Below are 14,829 nucleotides of genomic sequence, written 5' to 3' on the forward strand. Positions count from 1 at the left end.
ATGGAATAGCCACATATTAGATCTGATAGATCACTGTCAGACACAGAATAAAGAGGAATTCAAGTTAGTAGTGTATATTATTGTATCTAGTTATGGAGGGGAAAACAAAAACTTTTGAATGCTTGCTTCAATTTACTTCCAACACAGTAGTACAAACTCTTTTTCCTCAATTACCTCATTTACATGTAATATGAAAGATTAGAGAATCCCAAGAAATGTTACTAGTTTGTCTCTTCTAATGCAGAGGTTCCCAGATGTAACTAGAATAGTCTGCATTTAGAGACTAATAGAAAGCAAGGGATTTCTGAATGTTATGAGCCATTTTCCAGTGGCTCGAACAGGGGATTTTGTTGGGAACTTTGTCTTGCTAGGGGATGGCAAGATGAGGTGGACCATGGACATGATAATTTCTGAGTGTCCTCTCTGACATTGCAGATTCCATGCTTCTCTTTGGTATTTATGGGAACTGTAGTCAATGAAGCACGCCAGATAACAACTAGAGTGCAGATTGTGACTATCTCTCTCCAAAGGTGGCTGAAGAGAGGTTAGAGCATATACATACAACATGGCAGTGCAGGCAGTGGAGAATGCGTATTTTGCTGCCTCTGCTGCATCCTCAGAGAGCCGCAAAGCAGAGCTGTCATTAACACCTGTCTTATCAGGCCTGTTATAACCTATTTGGCAAGCAAAATCAGTCACCTTCACTGTCTTGATGCCATTATTATGCTGTCCCCATTGAGGCATCCTGTGCCATACCTAGGTCAGTTTTGTGGGATCAATTTCAGTTGATGCAGCTTGATGACGTGGACAAGGAACTTGCATCTATACAACTGATGACATGCTCATTCTACCCATACCATTCATGGCTAATTAAAGCTAGCCTAGGGGGCTGTAGGTGACAGTACCATTACATGAAGTCATGATGACTGCGCTTGATGAGGCAGTAGTCTGCCTCTCCTAAGAAAGACTGTTCTGGTCCTAGTGGTTTATAATAATTACCCGCTGGCCACAAATAAACCTTTTTGGGGGGAATTTAGAGGGTTGCAACATGGTGATTGCGGACATAGTTGGATAATAATGATTTATCTGGATCCATTTCAGTCTTGAATTCAGGCCTCATTGGGGGACTGAATGGGCTTTCATTGCCACTTTTATCAAAAAAAGGGACAAGCAGAGTGCAACCTTGCTCCTTCCACGTATCACCTTTGTGACACCATTGACTGTGGATGGATCAACTGTGTTGCATTTATATCAGTGCCCCTGTGTTTCAGTGGTCCTGTTCCTATCTGCAGGGTCAATTCCAAAAAGTAGCATTAGAGGGGGATGCTTCTCGAGTTCCTTGCTTTGGAGTTCCACAGGACATAATTCTGTACCCAATGCTATTTAACATCTATATGAAGCTATTGAGAGTAGGCCTTGTTTGGAGTGAATTGTCATCCGTAACACCTGAATTGGGAGTGGCCATGCATGCTGAGAACTGATGCCTGGACACAGTGGCTAGATAAGGGCCAATGAAACGAACCCTGTTAAGCAGGAGACCCTGTGGGTGAGAGGTTCTTGTGTCTGGGAGACAGACCAGTTTCCTGACTGGATGAGGCTACACTCACTCTGAAAGAGTAGGAAGACCCAAGTAGTAGTCATGGCTTGGAGCACCTTTTACCAGCTTTGGCTGGTATGCCATCTACATCCATTTATATATTGTCAGGCAGAAAAGCATATTCTGAAGTAGAATTGTGCTTTTAAATATAAGAAATTCAGTGTACTGTTTTTTTTTTAAAAAAATAGTGTTTTCAATCTGTACTTGGACAGAATGCTGAAATGACAGGAGACGATTAAGGCTTCACTCATATGCATGCTTTCCTTAAGAGTATGACCCATTAAATGCTGTGGGGCTCACTTCTGAGTATATATGCATAGGTTTTCACTGCAATACTGTTAAAGCCCTAAGGATTCATGTTATGTTTAGGCAATCCATTGCTTGACACAGTATAGGGTGTCTTTGCTGGCTGTTACTTTAGTTTGACATTGATTTCAAAACAACTTGGATATTGATGTAAAAATGTAATTGCAGTTAGTTGCACTTTCACTTAAATGTGTCCCCCCCCCACTAGATTGAGGTATTTCTAAGCTCATACTTTCATAGTTCTGCTATGAAGACTAATCATGGAAGCTAATTATGAGATGTCCCCTTTTTTTAATAGCAAAAACAAATTGGTCGCTCCCCAGGGGTGAGCAGCACAGAACATCAACAAGAGATCACGAAATTAAAATCTGACTTGGAGAAGAAAAGCGTTTTTTATGAAGAAGAGATATCTAAACGAGAACTAATACATTGTAATGAAATAAAAAATTTGAAGAAGGAACTGCGTGATGCAGAAAGTCAACAACTTGCTCTCAAAAAAGAGATCCTAATCTTGAAAGACAAGTTAGAAAAGACAAGGAGAGAAAGGTATGCATAACCCAGTTATTTTGCTGCTTGATTACATGTCCATTTGTAAAACCCAATGTCTGTGCATGAATCTCTGCAAGATTTTTGCAAAACCGATACTACTGTGGCAAATCAAATACAATAGTTACATTCAAGATATATGGTACTTCACCATACTTACACTGACTGTATGTAAATGTTCAAGTTTGTTTAACTTTGAGGCAACAAAAAGTCTGTTTTAGATTCTGAAACGTACCTAACCTGCAGTTCTAAGCAAACCTGGTAGAAACTGTTTCCAACTAAACATTAGGAGGAATAAGTAATTGATAAGTAATTAAAACTGGTGGCTTGAGCATAAGCTTTATATTAGAGTGGCAGTACTATTTTGATGGATAGTGTTCAGAAACAATCTCCATCGTTTGTCCTTCACATGTTGCAGCAAGCAAGTTTTGACAGATATTAGTCACTTCTGCATGATGTACATGGAATCATCTCATTACATTCTCACAATGACACTGTGAGATGGTTGAAGCTGACATGTCACTCATTGTATCACATGACTGAAATACGGATTTCCCTGGGCACAGGTTTGCCGCGTCCCAATAACCTGTACTTGCTGGTTCTTCAGTGATGCACTGCACAGAAACATTTATGTAGGTGTCTTCATTCATATAAGACTGTATGTTTACTCTGTACACATGTTGTTACCCAGTATACATGTTTGTCCATGATCGCTGGTGCCTGTTCTTTGTTTGAGCTCAGATTACTTTAATTTTCGGTAAAATAATAATGCAGTCCATGTATTCCCACCCATCTCAACATATCATAATCCACTGGAATGATACAGAGCTTGCTTTATGAGGCAGTTGGAAAAGGGAAACTTGAGAAAGTAAAGAACCCACCTCATTAAGTATATAGTTTCCCATTGACCTGCAGCACAATCTGCTTCAGAAAGTGAGAAAATTGGTGGAGGTGAGGAGGTGAGCAGCACTTTACTTCTTTTTCAGATCAAGAGAAATTCAAGTTAGAATTGAGAGGCCAGGTAGAATCTTGCATTTTGCCCTCTTGAGTGATTCATTTCACATGGTGAGAATTCTTAAAATGCCTGGCCTCTTTGTTCTAACTCTGTATACTGAAGTTATGAACATTGACACAACCAGGAGGTCCCAAAGTTGTAAATCTGCTTTGTTGTTTTGCTTTGCTCTTTCTCTCCCCTACCCCTCTCAAATGCATTGCTTGTCTTTGACGTGAACAACTAATATGTCAGAGTTAAGGTACTGCTTATATCTGCTAGCACAAGAAGTGTCACTTAAGGTGTCCTGAGGCTTTTCTGCTCCAGACTTCATCCAGTGCTAACATTCGTCATCAATCCACTCTAGACACAAGCCTTCTTTATCTGTTCTGACAGGATGATTTGTTTTCTCTCTCCACCATGGTAGAAAGAAGTGGTAGTGAGAATGCCCCTCAATTGTATTTATCAGTAACAGACTTTATTTACTAGCTCATAAAATGTTCAAGTATCTTATAATTGTATGCTACCATTGCCTCACATTAACAGGAGATTCCCGGGTTTTAAAAGGTGTAGCCCATACGTGATCAGAAGGACAAAAATAAAGATCAGTGCAGTACCCAAGCAGGAAACTAAATATAATGATAAGCTGCAACTTTATGTGTGTCACTTGCTGTCAGGACACAGTAAAAAGATTACATAAGATGGTACTGGTAAGCAGACGTGTGTTTTCCTTTTTCTTTGAATGAAAGTAAGAAACTTGCAGGATAGCTGCCCCCTTTTCAGGAAAATATGGTGCACTGCCATGCAATTTTCTTTTGTGAGGTTTTGAAGATACTATTAACATAGTAAGCTACCCACCCACCTGGCCTGAGTTTTATCATTCTTTTCTTCCTTTGACTTTTTTTGGGGAGAAATTTGTGAGAGCTGTTGCTAAAAGCATCAACTGAGCCCTTTCCTGTTGATCTAATTGTAGCTTTGCAAATAGTTAAAGGGCTGTAGCTTGCTTTCAAAAACTAGATGAGGCTGCTACATTATCAGCCACACAACTTTCCCCTGGTTCAGCTGCTAGCATTCCCCTATGTTACACAGGTTCCTTCTGTCATTTCATAAAAATGTTTGGTGTATGGTTGGGTCAGTAGAGCGGACTGGAGAGTTGAAACAATTGGCTCATCCTTTCCCACTTCCAGATGTAGCAAGGTATGAGTAGACATTTGTGATGGGCTATCTCGATAATTTATATGTATTTAGGGTTCTGAAACACCTACATGGAAAATGTAGGATCCTTGAGTTTCCCCATGCATGGTACAATTGCAGTTTCTCGTTTACCATTCAGGTGCAGAAGATGATAAAAGTATCAGAGGGGTGTGTGTGTCTGTCTGTGTGTGTGTGTGTGTGTGTGTTTCATGCTGTATTCTCTTTTAGATAACCTGATACAACTACAGGTGGGGATGGAAACCTGTGATCCTCTTCAAGTAGTTGGACTATAACTCCCATCAACCCTGACCTGACCATAGGCCCTTATAGTTGTGACCAATGAGAGTTGTGGTTGAGCAACACCTGGGGACCATACATTCTCTTCACAATTTAGGTCTCCCCCCCCCCAATGTGGGGTTGGTGTTCCCTCATTTAATAATATTTCTGCTCCATATAACATAAACCATTCCCCTTGCTGAATTTTTTCTACGGCAGCCTTAAAATTCCTGCAGTAGGTCAGGCTTTAAAAATCAAAATAGATAGCTTTAGTAAGACATTTGGAATTCAGTAGTTTGAATCTATTACCACCAACCTGAAAAGTCATAAAGCAAGTAAAAGAAAAGTCATAAAGCAAACATCATTGTGTTAAAAGGCAAATCATTCTTCATTCACTTGTTTTTATTTCATAAACAAATATGAATAGGGCTGCTTTGGTACTGTAATATTGAATAATAGGACTGAAGAATAGGTGAAGCATCTGTGGGTCTTAGGTGAAATCAAGCTGAATTACTGAAAAAGACAAAACGTGCTTCAGTATATATTTTTTTAAAGCACACACACCTGAAAACCATAAAACAAACAATTGTCAGAGCTACATTTTGATGTGATGAATGTGATAGAATAGTTTTATTAGCTGTATTACCTGCCCATGACTGTCAAAGCCATGAATGAGTTATGTAGAGCATTTCCAAGCAAGGAAATAATAAAAGTTTTATGCCACACATGTACCTTACACAAGCCATTTCTGGAAAAGAAGCTGCAAAGGTTATTAGCAACTCTTTTCATTGCTCATTTAAGCCCTGTGCAAACAGTCTCTACCTTCAATGGAGGTTTGAGATTGTGCCCTCTGACCTTGCCCTTGGGATTTGAGGTTGTGTTTAAATAGAGGCCTATATGCATGGAGTTGACATGTGCAGGTATAATCCTCCCAGTTTGCAGGGGTCTAGATCAGACCTGCATGTACTGCATTACATGCACGTGGGCTACTTTTGATTGAGACTTCCAGCTTGTAGATGTCCGGTGGGTTTGCAGCTTGATTCCACTATCCCACTGCATGTAGACAATCAACACCTGCACTAGTTAATATACCTTAGATGTGGAAGCAACACTAGTTGGTATCAACCTAGCTACTGGCTTTTCTCTAGTTTTTTCCTTACTCTTTGAGGTGCCTTTAATGTTAAAGGATGTTGCAGTGCATATTCTCAATGGGTTGTGTTGTGGTTTCTGCTGCTGTTCTGTTTTGCTATTTTAGTTCTGTTCCAAACGTACTATTGTGATTTTATAATTGTATGTTAGGGCTTTTTATAGTGTGTTTTTTAAAAAAAACCTTGGGCAATATAAAGAGTGGAAAGGAAGTTACGTAAAAGAAGTCGGGAAGCATATGAGATAAAATTGCCAAATGGGGTCATTGTGAGAACTAGGAAACAAAACAATATGCCGAACATGTCCTTTATCAAAATAACATGTAGGCAGGATAGGCTGTGTGACAGCACTAATTTTAAATTCTTTCAAAAAACAAGCTGAATACCTCAGTGAATGAGCAGGAGTACTTTTAATTCATTCCATGGTTTTGCAAGGAACTAAAGCAAGTTAGTTAGATTGTTGCTTTCATGTTGATTCAAAAATGTGTTGAAAAAGCCTATTTATGTTCCAGTTTATGTTCCCAGGGGGAGTCACTAAAATATTGGCAGGTTCATGCATCATAGCCTACCTTGTTTTGAGTTTATGCTTCTTTTTTAATATTGGTTACCCTGCTTAGCTTAGCCCTCATTTTAAAAACAAAGGACTGCCTCACATGATACAGTGCATGGTGACATCTACTGATGTTTCCAAGGAGTGCCTAGAACAGTTTTGAGTATTCTTTTAAAAACTGAATATACTGCAAGGGGAGTACTGATCAGTTTTACATATCATTATTTCAGAATTACAAAAGGACATCATCTGTATTCTCCTTCCACTGTGAAAACATATCTTTAAATGATGACACCATAGGCATGTTCAGGCATTTGTTTGAATGCACAAATGTGCATTTCCCCATCCATGGATGCAGAGTTTATGTGTTCAGACAAATGCCTGAACATGTAACATCTCATAAATATATATAGAACTAGAACTTACTGTTTTCCCTCTTTTTTTTACAAAGTATCGACCTAGTACACATTCACTGGTGCAACTTAGTATGCTGGTTTAAATTTCCACTGATTTTTGTGATACTTGGAGCCTGATCCTATGAATGGTTACTTACAGGTAAGGCCCAATGAGACCATAGTGTGCTTTGACTGCAGTCTGAAATATTTAACCACGCTCTGGTTTCTGCTTCACATTTTCTACAGTTCTTGAGCCAAAAGACAACTGTATGGACAGAGGAGAAGTGTTTCAGAGACTAGAAAGAACAAATACTGTCCACTGTGGCTCTAAAGTTTATGTTTGCTTAGCTCTGAGCTAGCATTCTAAACTACCTCTGACTTTTCCCTGTGTTCCATTATTTACTGGTCTTGTTTCTTTCAGGAGAGCTGTTTTCTGCTGCAGTCTCAGCTGAGACTCACAGCACATCAGATTTCTAAGGCTACCACCAAAGTGGTTTAACATAAAAGCTTCATACTGCATTTTCCCCATCGTCTCGTATTGCATCAGATGTAAATTTAAAGCTACTTCACAAGCTGTGAATGAAACCACCAATACTAGAAGCACAAAAAGTACTAAGTGCATATAAACTAAGACAAAAATGCAACCAAATGCTTAATTAAAGACTCTGACCTGTTGTCTGAGAAGTTAGCCTTAAACCCATGTCTCCCACATAGCTGTGAGACCCATTATCCATTCCCCTGATAGTTAATGCTTTAATCTTTTTTGGCTTTCTCCCAGATTGTTCTTCATATGCATGGAATCTGTTGGTTGGGGAGGGATGGGTGGTGTTGGATTACAGAATTAGAGTTTAAACAGTAGTGATTAATATGCTACATTGTTAGAATGAAGTGTTATGTTTCAAATGATGCCTAGCAACACACAAATTCAGAGCTGGGTCTGATATTCCTGTGCTATATTTCAAAGTCTTATTGAAACAGTAAATGAATTTCAAATTAGAAATAGGAGATTCAAACCAAAAATACTCTTACTGAGTACTATTGTCATGGCTCAAATGCTGGCTGATAAACATTGGTGGGTAGTTTTGCTGAACTGTAAGAAATATTGACTAAATTCTATCACCAATACTTTGTGCCAACATAGCCCTCATTCACATGTAACACTAAGCCAAACGATAGCTTAGCACAAATAAGCAAACATGCAGGATCCTGGAAATATTGGACCTGCATTGTTCCTTCTTGGTCATTCTAGTGCTGCACTTCGCTGATCTAAGCTTAGTGTGTCATATGAACCCAAGTTCATGGTTTAGCTCTCTCAATACAAGCCACAAGTGGGCAACTGTAGGAAAAACTTCAGTTATAACCCATGGTTTGTATGGACAGAACTAAACCACTTACCCCAGGTCTGGGTAACTCAGTAAGCTAAACTGTAGCTTAGCTCAACAAAACAACCAGAGAGGAGAAAAACAACCACAATATCCTCTCCATGTAAGCTTATTCACTTTTTAAAAATATATATTTTTATTACAGATTTACTTGTATAACAAGAGTACATATATATATTTTTTTATAAATATTTATTAAGGTTTTTAAATATAAATGCACATAATAAACAATCTTACTTCTTTTACAACAATTTCAAGACTTCTTTGGACTCCCTCACGTCTCCCGCTCCCATTTACATCGTTAAAATTTTTTTCCAAACAAATTATCAACTTGTTTACAATCTCATGTCCACTCATTCAAATATAATCTAGCACTTCTTCCAAATTTTTTTTTTATATTTTCTTTAGTCTCACTTATCATCAAATTTAAATCTAGTTTAGTGGTGGCCAATTTTTTGTAATCTAGCATCCTTCTTAACATTCAACCAAATTACAATGTTTTTGTAGATACATCTTAAATTTCTCCCAGTCTTCCTCCATCTTCTCTTCTCCCAGATCACGGATTCTGCCGGTCATCTCGGCCAGTTGCATATAGTCCATCAGCTGCATCTGCCACTCTTCCAGTGTGGGTAGATCTTGAGTTTTCCAGTTTTTTGCAATAAGAATCCTTGCTGCCGTTGTTGCATACATAAAAAATGTTCGATCCTTCTTTAACACCTTCTGGCCGACAATACCCAGAAGGAAGGCCTCTGGTTTCTTTGTGAAGGTATACTTAAATACCTTTTTCAGCTCATTATATATCATTTCCCAGAAGGCCTTCACCTTAGGGCACGTCCACCAGAGGTGAAAGAATGTTCCTTCATTTTCTCTGCATTTCCAACATTTATTATCAGACGAATGGTATATTTTGGCAAGTTTAACTGGGGTCATGTACCATCTATATATCATTTTCATTACATTTTCCTTCAGAGCATTACATGCGGTGAAGTTCAGCCCAGTGGTCCACAACCTTTCCCAATCCTCAAACATAATGTTATGCCCAATGTCCTGTGCCCATTTTATCATAGCCGATTTAACCATTTCGTCTTGTGTATTCCATTTTAGCAGCAAGTTATACATTCTAGATAGTACCTTGGTCTTTGGTTCTAACAATTCTGTTTCTAACTTCGATTTCTCCACCTGGAACCCTAACTTTTTGTCATTTTTAAAAACTTCTTTAATCTGAGCATAATGTAACCAGTCTCGCACCTTATCCTTCATTTTCTCCAAACTCTGCAATTTCCAATTGTCTCCATCTTTTTCTAATATTTCCCAATATTTTGGCCATTTGGCCTCCATATTGGGTCTTTTTCGGGCCTTAGCCTCCAGAGATGAAAGCCACCTTGGAGTTTTATTTTCCAATAAGTCTTTATATTTTGTCCAGACATTAAACACTGCTTTCCTGACAATATGGTTCTTAAAGGCCTTATTGATCTTAACTTTGTCATACCATAAGTATGCATGCCAACCAAAAGCATTGTCAAAACCTTCCAGGTCCAGTACGTCAGTGTCTTCGAGAAGTAGCCAATCTTTTAGCCAGCAAAAAGCTGCGGCTTCATAGTACAACTTTAAGTCTGGCAAGGCAAAGCCCCCTCTTTCTTTCGCATCTGTTAATATCTTAAACTTAATTCTGGGCTTTTTGCCCTGCCAGACAAATTTAGATATATCTTTCTGCCACTTCCGGAAGCACTCCGTTTTATCCACAATCTGTAATCTTTGAAACAAAAACAACATTTTTGGCAATACATTCATCTTAATAGCAGCAATTCGGCCTAACAAAGAAAGCTTCAGTTTTGTCCAACTATCCAAGTCTCTCTTAATTTCAGACCAACATTTTTCATAGTTGTCCTTGAATAGACTCAGGTTTTTTGCTGTTATGTTTACCCCTAGGTACTTTACCTTTTTAACCATAGTTAATTCTGTTTCTCTCTGAAACCGTTCTGACTCTATATCTGTCAAATTTTTTCCCAGCACCTTGGTTTTCTGTTTGTTTAATTTAAATCCCGCCACCCGACCAAAGTCCTGAATCAATTGTAATACTCTTTTCGTACTAGATTCTGGCTCCTGCAGGGTCAAAACTAGGTCATCTGCAAAAGCTTTAAGTTAACAAGAGTACATATAGTGTCTCTGTTTTCAATTCATAGAATCTTTTTCACAGTTCAGTTACATTTGGTATGAGACACTGCTGTCGTAGACATTACGCAATCGGGGAAAAGGGGGGATACTGATCCTTCTTTCTGTTGTATATTTGTGCAAGGTTTTTTTGTCAGCGTGATGTGAGTAGGCCATGTATGTATGTATGTATGTATGTATGTATGTTGTGCGAGAGATGAGAGGTTGGTACGTTCGGTTGGTTGCAGTGTGGTTTGTTTGTATGTGTGAGTGGGCGTGTTGGGTCATATTAGCCATATTGCTTCACATGCCTGCTCATTCACTTTAAGCAATGGTTTGACTTAGCCTGGTGTGAAAGGCAGGCCAGTATGACTGAAATCTCTTTACCATGGTGAAAGGTTAGATATAGAGTGTATTACTGAGCATTCCCTCTCCCTTGATCCATTGCCCTCAGGTCTGGTTAAGCATTACATCCACAATGAAATCTACCATGGTTATACTAACTAGATGTTAAAGATATGATGGAGAAGCATCCCCTGTTTTACCAGCATGCTCCTTCTTGACTTGCTTTATGATGGGCATTTAAGGCCTACTGATTCTAGCAGGCTTTCAACATCTGTTATATGGCATACTTCAATAAATGTAGAGTGATAAAATAGTAGGCCACATAGAAAAGTCATAATATTTTGAAATAAATAAAACAAACTAGGGATCCAAATGGATAAAGATTTTAAATTGGGGGTTCCATGATTTGCCGCTCTTGGTCATCTTGAGAGTTATTCGGTTTGCAGTTAAATTAAAGAACATGCAGATCAGCATGCAGAGGTTTCTGGTTGGGCTGGGAAGGACTCTTGCTCAAATCCCTGGAGAGCTGTTTCTGGTCAGTGTGGACAGTATAGAACCAAAGGCCTTACTTAGTGTTAGCACCTTTCGGCATTCTAAGTCCTATGCCTCCTCCCACTTTAGACCCCTGTGACCCCTGAAAAGTCTCATTCTTCTGGGCGCTTGGAGGCCCAGCACACGTCCTGGAGAGCCTTCCTGGGAAGTACTGGGAGGAGGGCAGATTCCCTTCCATAAACTTCCCACTTACAGATTTTGGAATTAAAGTCAGTGGCTCATGCTCATCTTTGTGCCAGTTTGGGGACTGCTCCCCCGTTCTTCATAGAAGTATCTGCTCTTTGCTCTCCCATTTTTCTTCTCTAGCAATGCATTTGGCCAGGACAGGACTTTAGGGAGGGATGTATGTGTCTTGTTTTCATTTGTGGGATTCTCCAATCTGGTAACTGTACATTTGTTACTTGTGGTGATGGTTAGAAAGTGCTTGGCTTATTTTGTATCTGGTAAATTGACACATGGATGTTTTCAGGTATTAGATTTTGTCATAATTAGGACCATTCTATTAACCTAATGAGAATCTTCATGCATGGGAGTTTTGCAGTTCCAGGCACCATATATGGCAACTCTTTCTTTCACTAGCTTCAGAATTGCAAAGGGTTGTAAAAATGAATAAGGATATTGAATCATAATGTTTACTCTTAACTATGACTGTTTGAGATTCGTGGAAACCTTCTCACAGCATTAAAGCAAGATTGGGTGTCATCCAGAGAACTCCAGCCCTGCCTAATTTCCTTCAAAAATTAATGCAACTTTAACTTGTTCCATTGCTTTCACTGGTTTCATCCAATATGTTGTATTTGGACAATGAATAAGAGGTCAATGTTAAGTATTTTTTACAATAGAATGACAAATGCCTGCTAACTGGGACTCTGGTGTCCCACATTAAAGAGAGGTTAATTCGTACTCCTAACACAGAACACATTTTCTTGTTGTCCTGAGGCAAAACAGATAATCATGTTATTCCAGTTTCAGTGGATGTGCAGATTACTGTATAATATTTTCTTAGTTACTGTATATGTCAGTCCTTAATGTTCTGCAAGATTTCTGTTGAAGCATATATTTGTACTATTTTCCATATATGCTAATGATTTATTGCATTTTGTATTATCCCTTAGCCAAAGTGAAAGAGAAGAATTTGAAATAGAGTTCAAACAGAAATATGAACGGGAGAAGATTCTCTTGACAGAGGAGAACAAAAAGCTTTCTGCTGAGCTTGATAAGGTAAGTGTTTTGTGGGTGAAATAAAAAAATTGAGCAAAGTTGAAAAATCCATAAAGGAGCATATAACTGGGAAAATGTGAATAACTTCCAATACTGATTCAAGTATAATTAATTATGTTCCCATGATGGGAGTTTAGATTTGATGATATCTCTATTCATTTCCGATTAGATCCCACAAAATTACTGAATAATATAGATTAAGATACACTGGCATGCTGATTACTTTAGGAGCCAAAAGGTAATTTCTATCTGGTAAGATGCAAAGTTAATTACAGATCCAAACTTATGCCAGAAGTATTTATGGACAACAGACCGCTTCATTAGGTGGTTCAAAAATACTAATGAAAGACAATTAAATAAGGGATCAGAATAAAATAAAATTTATCAAATGGGTGAGGGTCAAATGTGTTACAAGGAAACAAAGAGGAAAATGTGAAACTGTTTACACCAGGACTTTGGAATAACCGTTATATTGACATGAAAAAGTCTTGGACAGCCTTAGCTGGAAGAAAATGATCACTATAGTCTGCTTCAGGTATTGTTCTTATGAAGGGGCAGTTATGTTGAAAGGAAGTCTATTTAGCTCTCCAGCCTTGTGTGGCTCCTCCTGCATGGGGAACAGAGAGCAGACTCCCTACTTCAGAAGTTTTAACCCAAAAGGGGTGAGAAAAGTCATGCAACTTCAGGAATGTGGCTAACGTGGCCCCCTCATCTCCTTCCACTTTGTTTGTCCCTTTCATGTGAGTAGGACCTCAGGAGGGCTTCCACCTCAGAAAATAGGAATGCAATACGGCAGAAGTAGCAAACCCATAGCCCTCCAGATGTTTAATTTCAACTCCCATCTTCCCTACTATTGGCCATGCTGGCTGGAGTCCAGCAATATTGGTAGGGCCACAAGCTGCCCAGCCATGCACTATGGAAACATCAAAATATAGAATTCATACAAAACCCAGGAAGACATAATTGGACTAGATGGTACTGAATTTCATTGAAATTAGAGGGCCTTCTCGGCAGTGTACTGTCCTCCCATCAGATGTCAAGGAGATAAAGAACCACACAACTTTTAGAAGATATCTAAAGGCAGCCCTATATTGGGAAGTTTTTAATGTTTGACATTTTATTGTGTTTTTATATGTGCTGGAAGCTACCCAGAGTGGCAGAAGGGCAGGGTAATAATAGAAATAGAAATAGAAATAGAAAAGGAATGTGTGCTTAAGGAGAACCTGGCAAGTGAGTACCACAAATCAGGCATGATTTTTCCATTGTGAATTCTAGAATGCTTTGACTTTTTGCATTCCGCAGGCAACAATGAGACTCACCCATGTGATTTGTTGACCATTGAGGAGATCCATTTGCACAATAGATACTATGGGTTGGGGTAGTTGGTTTTATATACGTGCTTCTGGCAATATATGTCAAGAGGACACAACCAGCAGAGCATAAGAACACAAAAAGGCCCTTCTGGATCAGGCCAATGTCCCATCTAGTGCAGCATCCTGGTCTCACAGTAGCTAACCAGATGCCTATGGGAAGCCTTCAAGCATGACCCAATTGCGCAAGAGCACTTCCCTGTGGTTTCCAGCCACTGGTATTCAGAAGCATACCTCCTCAGGCTGCGTAGGCAGAACCTGTGCCATTGCTACTCTCTCTCTTTAAATAGTGGTGCACACTTATGGATTCTAAAAGCTCACAAGAAACATAAGAAAAGCCATCCTAAGATCATACCTCTTGTCTTTAAAATCTATTCAGCTTACAGCCATGTATGAGAGACTAAGTATGAGCAACCGGCAACTAGAAGAAGAGATGAGAGATCTTGCTGACAAAAAAGAATCTGTAGCGCACTGGGAAGCCCAGATCACGGAGATCATCCAGTGGTAAGAAACTTCTTCTAATCCCGTCTGCCACTGTGCCTCATGCGACAAGGCACGTTCTGTTTGGACAAACAGAATTTAATTCTTCAGTCCCCTGGTGTTCTGTTTCCAAGCTTCAGAAAACTCGACTCTCTTCAGGAGTGTAAACCCCCACTGGGTATAGTTGTTGGATTTCCAAATACAAGTAACAACTAGCAGAAATCTAAGTAGCTTCAAAAATGGTAGAATAAAAGGTGGTGGTGGAAGGTTGTTGGTTGTTGGTTTTTTGTTTTTGTTTTTGTTTTTTAGTCACAGAATTGGCATACTA

The 14,829-nt window shown here is 39.1% G+C and overlaps 1 protein-coding gene across 4 annotated transcripts in view; it reads left to right on the forward strand.

Moving 5' to 3' along the window:
* CDC42BPA (CDC42 binding protein kinase alpha) overlaps positions 1-14,829 on the forward strand; it is a 155,195-nt gene that overhangs the window by 87,575 nt on the left and 52,791 nt on the right. For all 4 annotated transcript variants that reach the window (XM_081854120.1, XM_081854117.1, XM_081854119.1 and 1 more), the window contains exons 15-17: positions 2,202-2,449; positions 12,546-12,651; positions 14,401-14,525. In XM_081854120.1, coding sequence (XP_081710246.1) covers positions 2,202-2,449; positions 12,546-12,651; positions 14,401-14,525 — 479 coding nt within the window. The remainder of the gene's footprint in view (positions 1-2,201; positions 2,450-12,545; positions 12,652-14,400; positions 14,526-14,829) is intronic.

Source organism: Podarcis erhardii (genome assembly GCF_964252035.2).
Source record: "Podarcis erhardii genome assembly, chromosome: 3".
NCBI classification, from domain to species: Eukaryota; Metazoa; Chordata; class Lepidosauria; order Squamata; family Lacertidae; genus Podarcis; species Podarcis erhardii.